At 51.9% G+C, this 17,796-nt stretch overlaps 1 protein-coding gene across 1 annotated transcript in view; it reads right to left on the minus strand.

Moving 5' to 3' along the window:
• UROC1 (urocanate hydratase 1) overlaps positions 1-17,796 on the minus strand; it is a 42,241-nt gene that overhangs the window by 7,202 nt on the left and 17,243 nt on the right. The window contains exons 9-18 of the mRNA XM_028101831.2: positions 16,702-16,790; positions 13,929-13,991; positions 13,437-13,616; positions 13,038-13,135; positions 12,110-12,182; positions 10,375-10,496; positions 8,656-8,726; positions 5,577-5,675; positions 3,224-3,323; positions 165-246 (exon numbers count right to left, since the gene is read on the minus strand). Coding sequence (XP_027957632.1) covers positions 165-246; positions 3,224-3,323; positions 5,577-5,675; positions 8,656-8,726; positions 10,375-10,496; positions 12,110-12,182; positions 13,038-13,135; positions 13,437-13,616; positions 13,929-13,991; positions 16,702-16,790 — 977 coding nt within the window. The remainder of the gene's footprint in view (positions 1-164; positions 247-3,223; positions 3,324-5,576; positions 5,676-8,655; positions 8,727-10,374; positions 10,497-12,109; positions 12,183-13,037; positions 13,136-13,436; positions 13,617-13,928; positions 13,992-16,701; positions 16,791-17,796) is intronic.

Consider the following 17,796-nt stretch of genomic DNA (forward strand, 5'->3'; position numbering starts at 1 on the left):
GGCTCGGCCATGTCCTGTGATTTCCTGTTCACATGAGGAACACGTCACAGCAACGTTGTCAGCAGAGCGAGCTCAGGGGAGGCAGGGCCCAGGACCCTCAAGGGAATTCCTGAGACCTCTACACCAGCCCACACCCGCAGCACCCAGTTCTCCAAAAACCTTACCAGCCGACACCCCCGCCATTGTGAAGAGCGACCCAGGTGGCACCTCGAAAGGCATCTCCCACGAAGTTCTGCACAGCCATGTCTGTGGAAACAGAGGCCACCGCCCATCATGCCCTGAATGAGGTGGGCTGGGGGGCCAGGTCAGGCTCCGAACAGGGTGACAATGGGCTGAGTGGAGCCTGAAGGACAGATAGGGAACTAGGCACAGACTCTAGAAACAGCAATAATTTATGTTTGCAGAGCCACGCAAAGGTGGAGTACTGACAAGTGCTCAAGTACCCACCGTTATCCTTCTGTATAGTTATGCTCTCCAGCACTGAATGCCAGATATAGTGCCCCAGAAGCAGAAAGAACAAAAGAATTAAAGGGGTGGTGGTACTGATTTTAGTTCATGGATGCAGAGAGCCAAAGAGAGTCACTCCCCCCCCCTTAAAACAAAACAACAACAACAACAAAATAAGGGTGGAGGACAAACTACAAATTAATGACTGTCCTTGACCCCAACAGAGAACTGAGGTCCCGGGGCAACTAACTAACTACAGTCTGGGGAGAGACAGGCCCTTGCACAGAGAAACAGAACCCAGGCTGGTCACCTTACATGTGTCTCTAACAAATTGCTAAAGGACAAGCATGAGCTTGCCTGAAACCTTGAGGCCCCTGGGACACAGATATAAGGGGGTGTGCATGTTCTAGAAGGCTCTTCCTCCAAAAACCCAGCTGAGTCCTCCCAGAGAAGATCAGGGAGAATCCTAACAACACCCTCCTCCTTATACTGGGCTGTGAAATGCAAGAAGTGCAGCTCTAGAACCTGAGAAAGGCTGGGAAACTCTAGGGCCTCCTGAGATGCCACGGCCCAGCCATGTCTTAGCTTTTGCTCACCAAATCTGATTTCAGACTTCCAACCTTCAGAACTGTGAGAGAATACATTTGTGTTGTTTTAAGCCATTAAGTTTGTGGTATCTTGTTAGAGTGGCCATAGATATGAATATAAACTATATTAATATCAGAATTTCAGAGCAAGGAATATTATGACGGACAAAGAAGAACATTACATAATGATAAAGATGTCAGTTCTCCAAGAAGACATCAGAAACTGAAATGAGTGTGCACCTAACAGCATAGGTTTAAAGTACTTGGAGCAAAGATGGTTAAGACTTGAAAGGAGAAACAGACAAATCCGCATACACAGGTGGAGACTTCACCACTTTCTCTCAGTAATTTACAGAAAATTAGGCAGAAAATCAGTAAGGCTCCAGATGAACAGAACAGCATTATCAACCAACCTGACCTAACTGATATCTGTAGAACCCTCCAAATAACAGCAGAACATATGTTCTTAAGTGCAAGAAGATAGACCATTTTCTGGCCACCAAACAACACTTAACAAATTTAAAAGAACAGAACAAATATAAAGTACTTCTCAGACTATAATGGAATTAAACCTGAAGTCAGTAATAAAGGTATCTGAAAAGTCTCCTAAAACTTGGAAATTTAAAAAGATACTTCTAGGTGTGCCAGGATGACTCAGTCAGTGAAGCATCCTACTTGGCTCAGGTCATGATCTCAGGGTCATGAGATTGAGCCCTGTTTTGAGCTCTGCATTGAGCATGGAGCCTGATTAAGATTCTCTCTCTCTCTCTCTCTCTCTCTCTCTCTCTCTCTGTCCTTCTCCCCCACTTGCACACTCTCTCTCTAAAAAATGTTTAATTAATTAAAAAAGATACTTCAAGTAACCAATGGATCCAAGAGGAAGTCTTATGGGAAATTAACAAATATTTTGAACTGAATGAAAATGAAAATATATAAAAATTTGCAGGATGCAGCTACAGCAGTATTTAGAAGGAAATTTAGAGCATTAAATACCTCTATTAGAAAAAAAAAACGTTTCAAATCAGTAACCTCAACTTCTGCCTTATGAAGCCAGAGAAAGAAGAGCAATTTAAACCCAAAGCCAGTAGAAGGAAGGACATACTGAAGATTGGAGCAGAAATCAATGACTTTGGGGGGCGCCTGGGTGGCTCAGTCATTAAGCGGCTGCCTTTGGCTCAGGTCATGATCCTGGGGTCCTGGGATCGAGCCCCACATCAGGCTCCCTGCTCAGCGGGAAGCCTGCTTCTCCCTCTCCCACTCCCCCTGCTTGTGTTCCCTCTCTCGCTGTGTCTCTCTCTGTCAAATAAATAAAATCTTAAAAAAAAAAATCAATGACCTTGGAAGCAGAAAAGCAATAGAAAAAAAATGAATAAAACTAGAAGTTTCTTTTTTTGGGACGATCAATAAAGTTGATAAATTTCTAAGCAGACTGATCAAGAAGAAAGAAAGAAGACAAAAATGACCAATATCAGGAATGACAGAGGAGACATCACAACTGACCCCACAGACATTAAAAAGATAAAAGAATACAACTCTATACCTATAAATTTGATAACTTACATGAAATATATCAACTCCTTCAAAAAAGTGATACAGACAGGATTCCTGAGTGTCCACCTCCTTTGCTTGGCATCCCATCCATAATGGAAGGAGCCCCCAAGTGCTGGGAATGAGCAAGCTATGCAGGACTAGAACCCACCAGCCTCTGTGATGATTATGATTGTAGTGGGTTTAGAAGCAGAACAGTCACAGCAGCTGCAGCAGATAACCTTCGTTGAACGCTGGCTGCAGGACACTGACCTAATGCTGCACACGTATTAATTAATCTCATTCTTCACAACAACACTCTGAAGTAGGTACTATTGTTATTTCCATTTTACAGATGAGGAAATTGAGGTTCAGAGATTTTAAAATGCCTTGTTGAAGGCCGCCTAGCAAGTGACAGGGTCAGGTGCACAACTGAGTCTAGGGCATCCAACTGTCCCATTTTGCCTGACACTAGCCCAGTTTAAAACCAGAAATCCCAGATCCCAGAAACCCCTGTGTGCTGGGCTGGTCACCCTATGCCAAGTCTCTCAGATGCCAGAACATTTTTTGCAGCATTATGACTGACTGAATGAATCAACTGATTTTTAAACAAAATTAAATCCAACATTAAAAAGATTTAAAAAAATTTTTGTCTTCCTCACCTGCACAGAAAGCAGAGCCATCATAAATGTTGGAGGTCTCCCTAAAGGGGCTGTCTGTGCCACTCACATCATGGTGGTCTCGGCTCAGGACCACCGGTGCCTGCAGTAGGGAAGGATATGAGATGTCAGCCAACAGTGTCTACCATAGCTGCCTGGCACACACCAGAAGCCCTTTGGATCGCTCCCCCTGGAAACAGACCTTCCTCAACAAGAGGAAGCATAGATGTTTCTGATGGCTTCCTGTAGCTACTAACAGATTCCAAAGATTGGGTGCTTTCTACATGCGTGGCCACCCAGGTGCTATGCCTGTGTTGGCTCACTGGGCAGTCTCAGCGACTCTATCCAGATAGGTATGCCTGTTACCATGCCTGTTTTATAGACAGGAAAACTGAGGTCCAGTGAGGAGAAGAAACTTGCCCAGTGCCATAGAGCTGGTAAGTGGACAGGCTGGGATTTAAATCCACACACAGTACACTAGAGTCTGGGCTTTCCCCTGAGCCTGCACTCTAAGGAAAGAGGCAGACAGATAGCCCAGGGGTGCCGGGTGGGCGCTTCCTCTCTGGGCCTTGGTTTTCTGGACAAGGAAATCACTAGGATCCTTTCTGTGCTGCCATTCTCTGTGAGGACAGAGACTTTTCACATGGTGAAAGCACGGGGGTTTGGTTTTTCAAATGCATGTGTTGGCAACTCTTCCTGTTTCCCAAAGATCTCAGGCTGCTTGGGGGTCTGTGACGTGCTGCCAGGCAGCTCTGCAGCTCTCCGCCCCAATGACAGAATACAGTGCAGCCCTGGGGAAGGCTGAGTGGGGCTGTGGCTAAGGACAGGTCAACCGGGCTCCCTTGTGCCAGGCACAGGGTGGTTCCATTACAAAAAAACAAGTTCTAACTGGAACAATTACATGGTAGACGTGGAGGGCTGGGGCAACGGGGAATGTTCCATGCCTGCAAGCATGAGGTGAGAGCTAGTCTGGCCCAGCTGCCCCTTCCTCTTGGCTGTCCTCAGGGGGAGGAAGGCAGGCAGCCCAGCTGCAACAGGCAAGCTCTTCCCGCACTAGAACAGGGAAATTTCTTGAGTGTCTCACAAAGGAACTATGGCTGGCCCCATGAGTGTTGGTCTTCCCAGCCCTCCCCCGTGGTCATAGGATTTCACGGGCTCCCTGCGTAAGAGGATGTATCTTGCTGAAAGCAGAACTCCCCATTGCTCTGAATTAAGAAACCCTTTGCTCCTTTCCTTGAACAGGCCAAGCTTGCTTTTCACATTTGCTCTGAACTGCCAACCCCCAGGGATTCTAGCACCTTCCAGATATTCAGGTCTCAGTTCTACATCAGCACTTAGAAGCCTGTTCTCACCACCCTGTCTAAAGTCACCACTCATTCCCACCGCTTACCCACTCCCTGCCACTTGTTCCCCATCACCCTCACCCCATTACCCCCATTCATTTTCTTCTCATGTTCATCACCATCTGAAGTTCCCTCTGAATTTATGCCTTTATCCTGCATCATCAGTTTCCCTACCCTAGTGCGTGGATGAGGTCGGGACCCTGTCTATTTGGCTCTCCGCCACGTGGTCCCCAGTCCTTTAGAACAAGCCTGGCATGGAGGAGGCGCTCAATCACGCACGTGGAATGAATGAATAAGACATCCAGCTCTCCGTGCCAACCAGCCAATGGCAGCCCGGACGTGAGCGCACCTACAGAGACGTCCTGCCAGAGCTGCCCCAGCCCTCCTCCTGAGCACACTAGCAGGGTGCTCTGGCAGCACTCCCTGAGCTGGGCTGGGGCTGCTGTCCTTGCCGCCACCAAAACCACCCACCGGAACAGGCGTCACGTTCATCCAACCTGATTTCCCTTTCATATGTGATCATTAGTACTGGCTCTCCCAAACACAGGGACACCAGCAAGAACTCTGCGGCATGAGCCTATGGAACGGGAGTAAGACGGCCCTCCAAATGAGTGTGCCCAGAGCTCCATGTCTTCCATGGTGGGCCGGCTGACTAGGAGGAAAATGGGGGAAAGCCAGGGAAGTTTGTCATGGTTTATAAAAAGATAATTTAAAAAAAAAGAAGATAATTCAAGAAAGATGACTCACTCAATCCTCACACTAATGAGAAAAACATTAGTCTCTTCTCACAGAAGATGGAACCTGAGGCTCAGAGAGGGCACCTGACTCGCCCAAGGTCACACAGCAGGGAACATCTCAGAGACTGGGTTTGAGGACAGGCCTCATCACTCCTGGTCCCCAGTTATCTGCCACCCACTTGACACAAACACAGACCCTGGGGCCTCAGGGCTGTGCCGTCACCGAAGGCAAGGAAACCAGGGGAGGCCTCCTGCCTGCAGCACAGGACGCGTCACCTTGATCTTCCCACGGGCGATGGCTTGGTTGAAGGCCACAGCAATGGCCACACGGCCTTTCTGGTCTGAGTACAGGATCCTCGCCTGGGACCCCACCACCTGAAGGGAAAAGGGAAAGAAGAGGAACCTTGGTGACCTAGTGATACGCAGGGGGAGACTTGGGTGACAGGTCTGCCAGCAGCCAGATAGTCCCCTTGAGGGAGGTCGTGGAGGACCCCAAGGTGTGTGGTAGCTCTACAGTCTGCAGGCCTGAGGTGGGCCCTCATGTGCAGCCCCCCAGGCCACCACGCCAACCCCCTACATGTCTGCATGCAGTCGAGGCCCCCAGACGTCCCTCAGTGACCCAGCACCTCAAGGCTTAACCCCAGGAGGGGTCTCCAAACCCTGACCCGCCCATGCTAGGGATGTTAACTGTTAGGAGCATACCCCTGCTTGAGTCCTTTCAATAAAAATAATATTAACGCCGCCTAATGCAATTTTGGATTGTGCCTGGCGCAGCCATGAGTACTCTGCATACCGTCGCTCACTGGTGAGTTAATGAGGAAGGTGCTATTATTCTCATCCTAGGCTCCACTTTACAGATGAGAAAACCGGGGCACAGAGGCTGAGCCTCTTGCCATGACCACCTGGGCAGTAGGCGGCACGGCCGAGCGCCTGTGGATGGAAACGCCAGGAGCAGCCCCTCTGGAGGGTAAGACAAGGGCTATCAGGAAACGGACACTGCAGTGAGTAAACAGGAATCCCTGTCTGGCACAGTGGCTCTCAGCCAGGATGACATGGGGCGATGCCTGGAGACACGTTCGGGTGCTGCCAGCAGGGGAGGGGTGCTGCTAAACATCCCACAATGGCCCCCCACAACAGAAACTTATCTGGCCCCCAGACACTCGCACAGATATTTGCACCCCCATGTTCACAGCAGCATTACTCACAATAGCTAAAATGTGGAAGCACCCCAGGTATCCATTGACGGATGAATGGATAAGCAAAATAGATACATTCTAAGCAGACGATGGAATATTATTCAGCCTTGCAAAGGAAGGGAATTCTGACACACTCTACAGCATGGATGAACCTTGAGGACATCATGGTGAGTGAAAGAGACCAGTCCCAGAAGGACAAATACTGCATGATCCCACTTACATGAGGTCCCTAGAGCCGTCAATTAGACAGAGACAGAAAGCATCATGGTGGCTGCCAGGGGCTGGGGGAGGGGAATGAGGAGTTCGTGTTTTAATGGGGACAGAGTTTCAGCTTGGGAAGATGAAGAAGTCTGGAGACAGATGGTGGTGACAGTTGCACGCAATGTAAGTGTGCTTAAAAGCCACTGAGCTGTACCTTAAAAATGGTTAAAATGGAAAATTTTATGGTAATATATATGTTGCCACAGTTGAAAAAATAAATGATTTGGCCCCAAACATTAGTAGTGCCGAGGCTGAGAAACCCTGGATTCTCCAAAGAGGATGTAGGTTTTCCCTCAGCTGCCCGGCCACTCATCCTGGAATGGGGTGGAAGGTTCAGGAGCAAGTGATGGAGCTAGCCACACCCGTGATCGTGAGCCTGAAAAGAGAGCTCGTCTGGGCCGCGGCGCCGGCCAGCACGGTGAGGTGAGCCGCTTCTTCCTCACACGTGGCTTGCTAACCCACAGCCTGACTCTACTCCCACCAGCTGCCTCAAAGCCCTGTGGGAAGAACTAGAGTCGAAGTCAGCACTGCAGAGATTTTCAGATGTCTTGGATCTAGAAAAAGAAAATCGAGGAGGAACTGGTATTGAATTGCCAGCTCCATCAAGAGTATACTTTACACTCAATTAAAATGTTAAAAAAGCATGGGCTTCTGCGATCACCATCTTTCCTAAGGCAAAGAGCAACATGAAACAAATACAGAGAACACAACTTCCAGAAAACTTCAACTCAAACACAGAAGAGACAGTCCTGCTTCTCTGTCACCCTTGCAGCGGCATCCAGAGGACCACTCCCCACGCCCCTGACCTCCCATCCTCCCGCCAGCCCCTTCCTGCTCGGTGGGAGCCCTTCCCTAGAGGCTGGGTCCTTCTCTTCTCCAGGCCACCTCTGGACTGGCCCCGCACATTTCCGCTCCTGCCCAACCTCCCTGTGGCCCAGATCCTCAAGTCCAACAGTCCAGAGGTCCTCTCAGATTCCGGGCGGTCCCAGAGACCTCTGTTGGCACGGGAGTTGTGGCGGAAACACGCGTGCAAACCACTGGCCCAGGAGGAGTTTGGGTGGGTGGTGTTGGGCCACAGAAGCCCAGGACGCAGGGGCGGTGCTCAAGGGAGTCCCCCTCTGGCCCTAGGACCCCCAGGCCAGGGATGGACGTGTGTCCACCAGGCAGTGTCTGGCCATCGAGGTCTGTGGCCAAAGGCGTGCAAGCCAAATGCCCGTGTTTCGTTTGTCCTCAGTACACTAAGCCTGCTGCCACCTCAGGACCTGTGCTTTGGCTGGTCCTCCCCCACCCCCCAAACCCCCAGTGTTCAGAGCTAAACTCCCAACTCAGCTCCCCGGAGACACCTTTCTGACTGGTCTGTATAAAGCAGTCCCCACCTGGCATCATGTGCATGTGAGCACACGCCCAGAAGTGAGGCAGCAGCATGCCCCCCTGCTCGGCCCTGGCCTTGGCTGTGCCTCATGCACAGGCTGTCCCAGAGGGCCTGCTCCAAGCCTGCACGCCACCACAGTTTGGGCGTGCAGACCGCCCGCAGCATCTCTGCTGTGCGGACAACACGGAAGGCTCAGAGAGGCTGCGCCACTCGCCCCAGGTCACACGGCTGGGAAGCCAGGAGGCCTGACTCTCTTGAGCTATCTGTGGAGTAACTGGGTGAGCAACGACCTAACTGACCCTGGTCGCTGCCCCAGGGCCCTAGGGCACCTTTTGAAAGGCCCTGAGCTTTCTCTGTCCGGTGGCCTTCTGGATGAGGTGGCTGCAGCTGCCTCCTATGAGGCCAAGGAGGCTGCCACCTAAGCAGTCTCACGGGATATGATGGCACCGTCTCGGGGCTCACATCTACCAGCCTGGGCGTGGCAAGCAGCACCTCACCCCTGCTTCCCACCAGGCCAAGCCCTCACCAGCTGGTGCTTGGTGGCCTCCCGGATCCAGCGGATGTTGTCCATATACTGCAGCTTCACAGCCGGGTTCACTGCAGGGAGAAAGCAGGGTGTCACAGGCACCAGGGGCCTCTGCCCTGTTGGGTTCAGGCATAGGCCCTCCCTCTGACAGCTGCTCAGCACAGACACCTGTTTTGCAACCATCATGGAGCCCAGACACGGGGTCAGGAAGCCCCCATCCCCAGCACCACAACAAGCCATCTGACTTCTGGGACCAGTAATGCCAATAGTCACATGAATTAATGCACAGACGTGTGCAACCCACTGCCTGATACACTCATTCCCTCAGCAAACATCTATTGAGTCTTCACGGTATGCCAGGTGCTGTGCCAGGCCCTGGGAACAGAGACTGCTGTGTGCCACGAAGGAAATAAAAGTGTGAGGTAGTCACTAGGGAGGTGGGTCAGGGGGACCAAAGGCCTCTCTGCGGAGGTAATGGTCAAGCTACATCCTAAATGCTAAGGAACTAGCTACACAAAGATCTGAGGGAACAGTGCTCTAGGCAGAGAGAACAGCAAGTGCAAAGGCCCTGAGGTAGAAAGAAGCTGGCCTATCCCAGCAAGACGGGCCAGTCGGCTAACGTGTGCAGGGTGTGCAGAGTCAGGTGGTAGTTGTGTTGCTTGGGAGCTGCTCCTCCCAGCTCATGGGAGCAGACTTAAATCTTCAGGAATTGTGTGACACAGTAGTTGACACAGACATCATTAAAATTTCAATTAAATAAACTCACAGTTTTAAACATTTTGAAGGCAATGCTCACAGGTCATCACTGCCTAAATACTTTACTACCTTTTACTAGGTTCTCTGCTCTTGAGATTACCTGCCTGGGGGAAATTCTGCAGCCGCTCCACGTGGAGCCGCGCTGGAAATCAGCCACCCCGAGAGTATTTACACCGTGGCCACCAGCAGGTGCAACAGCTCAGGGCTGCTTCTAGGGACGTTTGGGTGAACACCCACCATCCTGCCGGCTCCTCTAGCACCAGACAGCATCTGGCGATTTCTGCTCCTTCCCAGGAGGCCTCCGCCCCGCCCCGCCCCGCCCCGCCTGGCTCCTCCCACACAGGTGCCCGCCCACCCTCTCCCGGTACTGCCGGCCTTGCCTCTGGGTAACCTGAACCCGCCCCAGCCCACCGAGTCTGGGTGGGCAGCAGGGTGAAATGGCCCCTGGGGACTGAAAACAAGCAGCCAAGGCTGAAGGATCCACACAGAGAACTGGAAAGAAGGCGCCCGCGACTTGCAGAAAAGCTGCGGAGAAGTGGGGGCAGGAGCTAGGACAGCTGAGGAAGTTTCATCAAATACTTGCCTCCTCTTCTCCACGTGATAAGCAACATGTCAAATCCACTACACAGGAAGGGACTGAGGTTAAACAAGGGGCGGGGGCGGGTCGTCCGTGGGGGGACAACCACCACCATCCACGTGGGAAGGCAGAGCCACGCTCTCTATCCGAGAAACCACAGGCCACGACAGGAGCTCTGACAGAGGGAAGGCAGAGTGGGGCACAGCAGACAGCTGCGAAGAATCAGAAGCACTGTCGACAGGCATAAACCCGAGGCCACATGCTCTCGTGACTGCGGGGGCCAGACAGGGGATGAGCAGAGAAGGGGGCTGCATCAGGGGGTGGGCTGCTACCCCAGCCTTTGCTGGGCCACCTGCCTGTGAGCATCTCTCATGACACAGCCTCACCTCCAACAGAAATGGCCTCCTCTAGCACAGACGTGGCCAGCTTATCTGTGACTGCCAGGTCCTGGGGGTCCCCTGACGTGCATACCCAGCGGAAAGGCCCAAATCCCAAGGAGAATATGTCCCTGCAAAGACAAAATGCGTCCTGGCCTTGGGGCTCCGCAGACTGGCTGCACCCACTCACGGGGGCGGGGCTACCATGAACCAAGAAGGGAAGGCCTGCAGATGCTCCAGAACTGAGAAGGGGGTGAAAGTTGCATGCTGGTTGGGGTGTGTGTTGGGGCGTGGCATGTGGGCACACTTAGTGAAGTCAGAGCTTCAGTGTCCACAATCATTGCTGGAAGCCCCTAACCCACTAACTGGACCGCAGGTTTAGAAGCCCTCCCCCCTCAGCCTCCTCCCTCCCTGGCATCCTCCTCCCCCTAAACCCCCTCCCTCCCCCTTGTTCCCCTCTTCCCCTCAGCCCCCCTTTCCCTTCAGTATTTATGATATGGGAAACAATAGCAGAAGAAAAATTATTCAATTCCCTTACTGCCTACAGCCCGTTGACAAGTCCTTGAAACAGGCAGAGAGACATTCCTCTAGGGACTCAACTGCCTCCATGTTAATACTTGGCTAAGGGCAAAAGACAATCCTAGCTTGACAGCACCCCCTCCCCAGGATCCTATAAGCCTACTTTAACATATAAAAATTCCTTTAAAAGAAATGTCTTTTATCTCTATCCCCCAAGATACCTGTTGGCACTCATTCCCCAAGCATATGGCCCACCAATATCCATCTGAATACCCCATCTCATGACTAAGGTTTTATTAGACGGTAATAAATGACCTTTTCCCAACAATAGCTAGCCCCCTCAAAGGCCTGGAAACCTTGCTTCCAAATTCCTTAGAGACCTACGCCATCTGTAACCTCCTCCCAACTTGAAAGTATATAATGGGCCATTCCTCATCACCCCGGTGCAGCTCTTCCTACCCACAGGTCCTGTCCCCGAGCTTTAATAAAATCACCTTTTGCACCAAAGATGTCTCAAGAATTCTTTCTTGGCCTTCAGCTTCCAACCCTAATGTCTTTCCTACATCATTACCCCCTCCCCCTCAGCCCCCTCTCCCCTCAGTGTTACCCCCTCCCCCTCAGCCCCCCCTTCCCTCAGTGTTGCCCCTCCCTCTGGTTCTCTGTCCCTCCTCTTAGATCTGCACCATCTCCTGCTGCAGGAGCAGGGAGCTGGGACACAGACAGGCAGAAATTCCTTTTTAGTGTTGTTACAAAGACAACCTGAAAATCAATGAACTACATCGAAGTAGTTGGGAGAAACAGTAAATGTGGGGGCTTGGCCAGGTTTGCCTTAGGCAAACTACCTTCCTAGGTGGTCTCCAGGCCCCTGGCCTCACCCGTCCCCCAGGCCCACGCTCCTCTCTGGACAGCGCCCAGCACCTGCTGTGTGTAGCCTGGCTGTGCGGCCCCTGAGCCTCTGCTTCCTCACCCACAGTGAACCTGAGAAGGAGACCATCGCCTTTCTCCCTGCCCTCTCTGGTCCCATCTTGTGCACAAATGGGCTGGCAGACCTTCCAGAAGCATCCTGAGGCCTCCCATCCCCCGCCCCTGTGTTGCTTGGTTTGACCTTGAGGCCTCCCCCTCTCAGCTGGATCTCCCTCCAGTTATCTCCTGTTTCTCCCTACCCAAGGACTTTCCCAACCTGAGAGTCTAGGACCCAGAGGCTGGAAGTGACCCCATCACTTACCCCATGATGTGCTGGACATACGAGGGGTAGCGGAATTCCGTCTTGTTGGCGCCTTTCTTCTCCACATCTGCTCCTGTGGGCAGAGCACCCGCACAGAATCAGTGGAGGGTATGAGGGCTGGCCCACCTGCCCCAAGGCGAGGACTCATGCCACTCTCCACACAGGGATTTAAACAAGGATGCCAGGGAAAAACAGTGGACATGCTCTGTTTTTCTAGGGTAGCCCCACTGGGGCTGGGAGACAGCAAGTGCCGCTGTTGGTGTGGGGCCGGGCAGGGTGTACCCATGTTACCCCCATATCCATTGGTGCCCCGACAGGCCCAGCAGAGCCTTTGGACTCCAGGAGGGGAGCCAGGGGCAGGGCTGGGAGGGCGAACTTCCTCTGTGTAGTTTTGTACCTTCTGCACTTTACCTTCCAGCACGGGCCACCCGTTCTACAGAAAAGTCTCCCGCAGACATTAAGGAGGGCACGGTGCTGGAATGAGCCCTGGGTGTTATAGAAGACTGACGAATCACTGACCTCTAACTCTGAAACTAAGACTACACCAAATGTTAATTAATTGAATTTAAATTTTAAAAAGAGTTTCCTTCACAGAAAAGTTAGGCTGCATTCCCTCCCCCACCCCCCCAACCCCCGCCCTCGCTGGAACTTATATCCGAGCATCCTACCAACTCTTTGTGTCACTTGACATTCTTAAGGCAAATGGAAAAACTGAGGCCCAGCGAGGCCAAGGACCTGGCAGGACCAGCTCCCAGAAGGCCTGGGCAGGGGCACAGTGAAAGCTGCATGCTGTGTCCCCACTTCCCCTGGGGGACCTGCCAGGCCCACTCCTGGCTGGTGAGAAGGGAGAGTGCACAGTGCCAGGCTCTTGGCCCTTCCCAGCCTGCAGAGACTGGGGCCCCCACACCTCGTCTTTGTTGTGTCTCACCTGCTCTTTGGGCCTCCAAGAGGAAGGCATTGCCATAGTCCCAAAAGAAGAAATTCTCCTTGGCCAGTCTGTTGATGGCGGAGACTTGCCTTCTCAGGCTGCAAGAGGCCGGTGGTTCGTGGTCAGCCCTGCCCACCCGTAAGGTTCTGAGAACAGGCCCTCTGTGCCTCACCCCTGTCACCTCTCAACTGCACCCCATGGGGCTCAGCCAGCTCTGTTTCCATCCCATCTGACGGAGGAGGATACAGGTTCAGAGAGATTAAAGGTCTCGCCTAAGGCCACACAGTTGGCCCCTGCAGAACCAGGCAGAGACCAGAGACACCCAGTCCAAAAGCTCCTGCCAGCTGTGTGCAGTCCCGCCACCCCCCCACACCTGGAGTAGCCCTGGGACATCGTCACCTTTCCTGGACCAGGTCCTTGAATGCAGCAGGGTCGGAGGCCATGAGGCTCTGGGCCTCTGCGAAGCCCAGCTGCACAGGGTAGTAACCACCATTGAATGGGTTGTGACAGGACGTCTGGTCTGACCCCAGGTCCACCAAGAGCTCCCCTGTTGTGTCCAATTCGTGGACCAGGCGCTCCCTGGGAAAGATATGTGGTGATCAATGCCGGGCGGCACCTTGCATGTGCCCAGGGCAAGGGTAGACACCCTCTGGGGCCTGAGTTCACGGCCCAGCTGGGAGGGGATTGCCCTCCCCTCTCAAAAGAACATCTGTAGGAAGGCTGCTGTAAAGTCGGGCCAGGATCTGAGCCTTGAAAACTGGGATCGGGGCGTTAAGCTGAGTACATTGGAAGCTTTGTGTCTGGGGAGCACAACGCCACCATCAGTACCTTGCCTGGAGAGGGAGGTTCACGCAGGGTCCCCAAGGCTGCCAACTCCCATCCTCCACTTACCAAAGATCCACCACATTGCCATGGTAACCAAGGCTGAGCACCTCCTTCCTTTTCCTTGCTTCCCTAGAAGGGCACAAGAGCAGAGCAGATGGCCCATTGCACCTGCCTACAGCTGCCCCTCCCCCAGCAACACCAAGCAGGCAGGAATGCAGAAGACCCTGGAGGTCACCACAAGCACTGCGTGCCAGCATCGGGGCCCAAGGTGCAGGGACCTCTGCTGCATGGCTTTTGAGGACCCAGAACTGTAACAGCAGACTTGAATGCCCCAGATGAGAAAAATGAAATGACAACAGTGACAAGCCTTCTTGAGAGGACTCACAGAATCAGGGCTGTTGCTGTTAGCACACTGATTGGGATTGTTCTGGAACCCATGCAAGGTGATCCTAAAATTGCAGACATCACTAAAGGTGATTCCAGAGGGCGCCTGGGTGATTGAGTCAGTTAAGCGTCTGACTCTTGATTTTAGCTCAGGTCGTGATCTCGGGAACGTGAGATCGAGCCTCACATAGGGGCCCCGCCTCAGGCTCTGTGCTCAGTGGGGAGTCTGCTTGAGAGTCCTTCCCTCTGCCCACCCCCCGCTTGCATGTGCTTGTGCTCTCTCTCTTTCTCTCTAAAATAAATAAATCTAAAAAAAAAGATGAGTGGCGCCTGGGTGCTCAGTCGATTGAGCGTCTGCCTTCAGCTCTGGTCATGATCTCAGGGCCCAGGGACTGAGCCCCACCTTGGGCTCCGTGCTCAGTGGGGAGTCTGCTTCTCCCTCTCCCTCTTCCCCTCCCCATCTCTCATGCTCTCTCTCTCTCTCTCTCTGTCTGTCTCAAATAAATAAATAAAATCTTAAAATAAAAAAAGATGACTCCAAACATTATTGGGAGAAATAAAAGGACAAAAAAAAAAAAGACAGCATATTTAATACAAAATATATAAAGCCCCACAGGTAGAAGCGTCAGAAAGCACGAATACGTCGAGAGTTTGGGCACCCACTCAGAGATGCAGTTTGACTGAACACCACTCTTGGCAGAGAGATGCCAGTGGAGCCAATGCGCCCCTCTCTCCCAAGCGCAAGGAAAAGGAAGCAGGAAAAGGCATATAGTCCTAGAGCAGTGAGGAGCGTGGAAGTCGTGACCAGTGGAGAAGGAAGATGGGAGCCCAGCTGCAGACCAGCATGGGGACTGGGCCCCCACTCCCAGAGGCTCACTCCACTCCCATCTGTGCCTTCCGCAGCTCAGGGAGCAGAAGTATAACCCGACGGGCTGCTTCAGGCCCTCTGTTAAAAAGATTTGACCTGATTCTGTGGTGTGTGTGTGTGTGTGTGTGTGTGCGCGCGCATGTGTGTGTGTGTATGAGTGCATGCACATGTATGTAAGTGTGTGAGTGTGTTCAGGATGCTCAACAGCATTAACAGGTTTAGGAGCCAGACCCATCAATGTCCCACTAGAAGTCTGGAATTTCTCCTATATTCCTATATTTAATGGAAACTCACCCGAGAGTCTTACACAGGCGTGCAATGGGGTCAAACTAGTATTTTTAAAAGATCAGTGTCAAATAGTATCCAATCCTGGTAATGGGAGTATTTCTCAATTCAGTATATGCTTGAACATTTTCCTATAAGCCCCTTTTGAAGAGCCTTGGGCAAATCTAATTGTAGCAGAGCTGGAGAACCACTGTGTGGTGTGTCTTCCCCAAACAGAGCTCAGTTCTGCAAAGTAAGAGGATGCTTCAAAAAACTGGCATCAGTAGGTGAAGTGTCCAACTCTTGATTTTGGCTCAGGTTATGATCTCAGGGTCGTGAGATGGAGCCCTGTGTAGGGCTCTGAGCACAGCAGGGAGTCTGCTTGGGATTCTCTCTCCCTGTGCCCCTCCCCTGCCCCCTTGTGTTCTCTCTCTCTAAAACAAACAAACAAAATGGCATTGGATCAGCAGCCCCCAGGACAGTCCTCCCCCATTCCCACTAAAATACCTCAGAAAACATCAAACCAGAGGGAAATGTTGCCAACCCCTTGTCCCCCTCCCTGAGAACCAGAGCATGAGTGGGAAGGAAGATCAGCTTACCCCTAACCTGGAGTCACGCTGAAGAACGGTTCCATCTTTCTTTTTTTTTTTTTTTAAAGATTTTATTTATTTATTTGACAGAGAGATAGAGAGCACAAGTAGGCAGAGTGGCAGGCAGAGGGAGAGGGAGAAGCAGGCTCTCTGCTGAGCAGGGAGCCAGACATGGGGCTCGATTCCAGGACCCTGGGATCATGACCTGAGCCGAAGGCAGCCGCTTAACCGACTGAGCCACCCAGGCGCCCCCGGTTCCATCTTTCAAAGGCTCATTTCCCTCCAACAGATTAGATGAGCACCTATTATGTGCTAGGTTCTGGGCTGGGCACTGAGGCCACAACAGTGAGAAATACAAGGCACAGTCTTTGCACAATGGTGGCTCAATATCAAGAAAATCATCTAGCAGCAAGTGTCTGACCACCAGGTATGGGAACTCCAGGGTTACCTGCACCCTAGCCCTAGGGACTAGTGAGAAATTCTAATGGAATTAGAAGGGGCGCCTGGCTGGCTCGGTCAGTAGAGTATGCAACTCTTGATCTCGGGGTCGTGATTCAAACCCCATGGTTTGTCCTGTGATGTTGGTACAGTACGACCTCTGTGGGGTCACTTGGTGAGGCACCACCTGTGGCCAAGTGTCAGGCATTTAACAGGCCCATGTAAAGCAGTCCAGCCTCCAGGCCCCTTCTTGGGGTCTCCCCACTTCCCCATGCTCACGTGTCAGGCACTGTACCTGAGTCTTTCAATACAGTGGTCCAAGCTGTCGGTCACTTCCATCAGCCATCCTTGCTCGTGGCGTTTCATGAGGGCAGCTTTATCCACCTGGGATCATGAGACACAGGGTCTCCCAGTTACTGGGCATGCCAGCCTCCACTAGGAAGATGACGTCCCCCATGTAGGTCAGCCACTTTTTATAACGCAGTGTCAGGGCAGAGGCTGTGAGCTGTTTTCCAATACTTATTCTCCCTCCTGCCTTCCTTATCAACAGAACCCGGATTTTCAGGGGGACACTGTGCTCAGCCCCAGTCCAGGCAAACCCACAACTACTCTGTCCACTGTCTCCAGCCTTCCTTTTAGGTAAGAACTTCCATTTGATCCAATACTGACCAATGAGGTAAAAGAAGGGGTTTCTTAAGTATTATTTTCTCAGTCATAGGTGGCACTTCCCTTCTCCCTCCTTCCTGCCTTAAATGGAGATGGGATAGGCTGGGGCTGGGGCAGCCATTTTGTATCTATGAGGGAAACCCAAGACAATCTAGAGATGTTGGCCTTGACATCACTGAGCTACTGGACCAATGCCATCACTGCTGGCTGTGTGAGAAAAATAAAACCCTATTTGTGGAAGCCGCTATAGTTTGATTTCCTGTTACCTGAAGCCAAGTGGATTCCTAAGAAGTACAAGAATGTATGACACAGGCTTAGTATCAACTAAGTGTGAATCACAGAGCTGTGTACCACCAAGGCTTCTCTCTCTTTAGGATTACTTATTTACTATTTGGGAATTTTATTACACATATTTACTGAATGTTCTCTCTGGGGCAAACACTTTTTGAAGATACAGGGGAACGTAGATGAGGATGAGTGTTGAGGATGAGGCAAGGGGAAGTCAAGGCTTTTAAAAAAAACATAGGCTGGGCGCACCTGGGTGGCTCAGTTGGTTAAGCGGCTGTCTTCAGCTTGGGTCATGATCTCTGAGTCCTGGGATCGAGTCCTGCATCGGGCTCCCTGCTCAGTGGGGAGTCTGCTTCTCCCTGTCCCTCTGCCCCTCCCCCACTCATTCTCTCTCTCTCTCTCTCTCTCTCAAGTAAATAAATAAAGTCTTTAAAAA

Source organism: Eumetopias jubatus, unplaced genomic scaffold (genome assembly GCF_037043125.1).
Source record: "Eumetopias jubatus isolate StellerSeaLion01/CBP00866 unplaced genomic scaffold, mEumJub1_p1.0 scaffold_1, whole genome shotgun sequence".
NCBI lineage: Eukaryota > Metazoa > Chordata > Mammalia > Carnivora > Otariidae > Eumetopias > Eumetopias jubatus.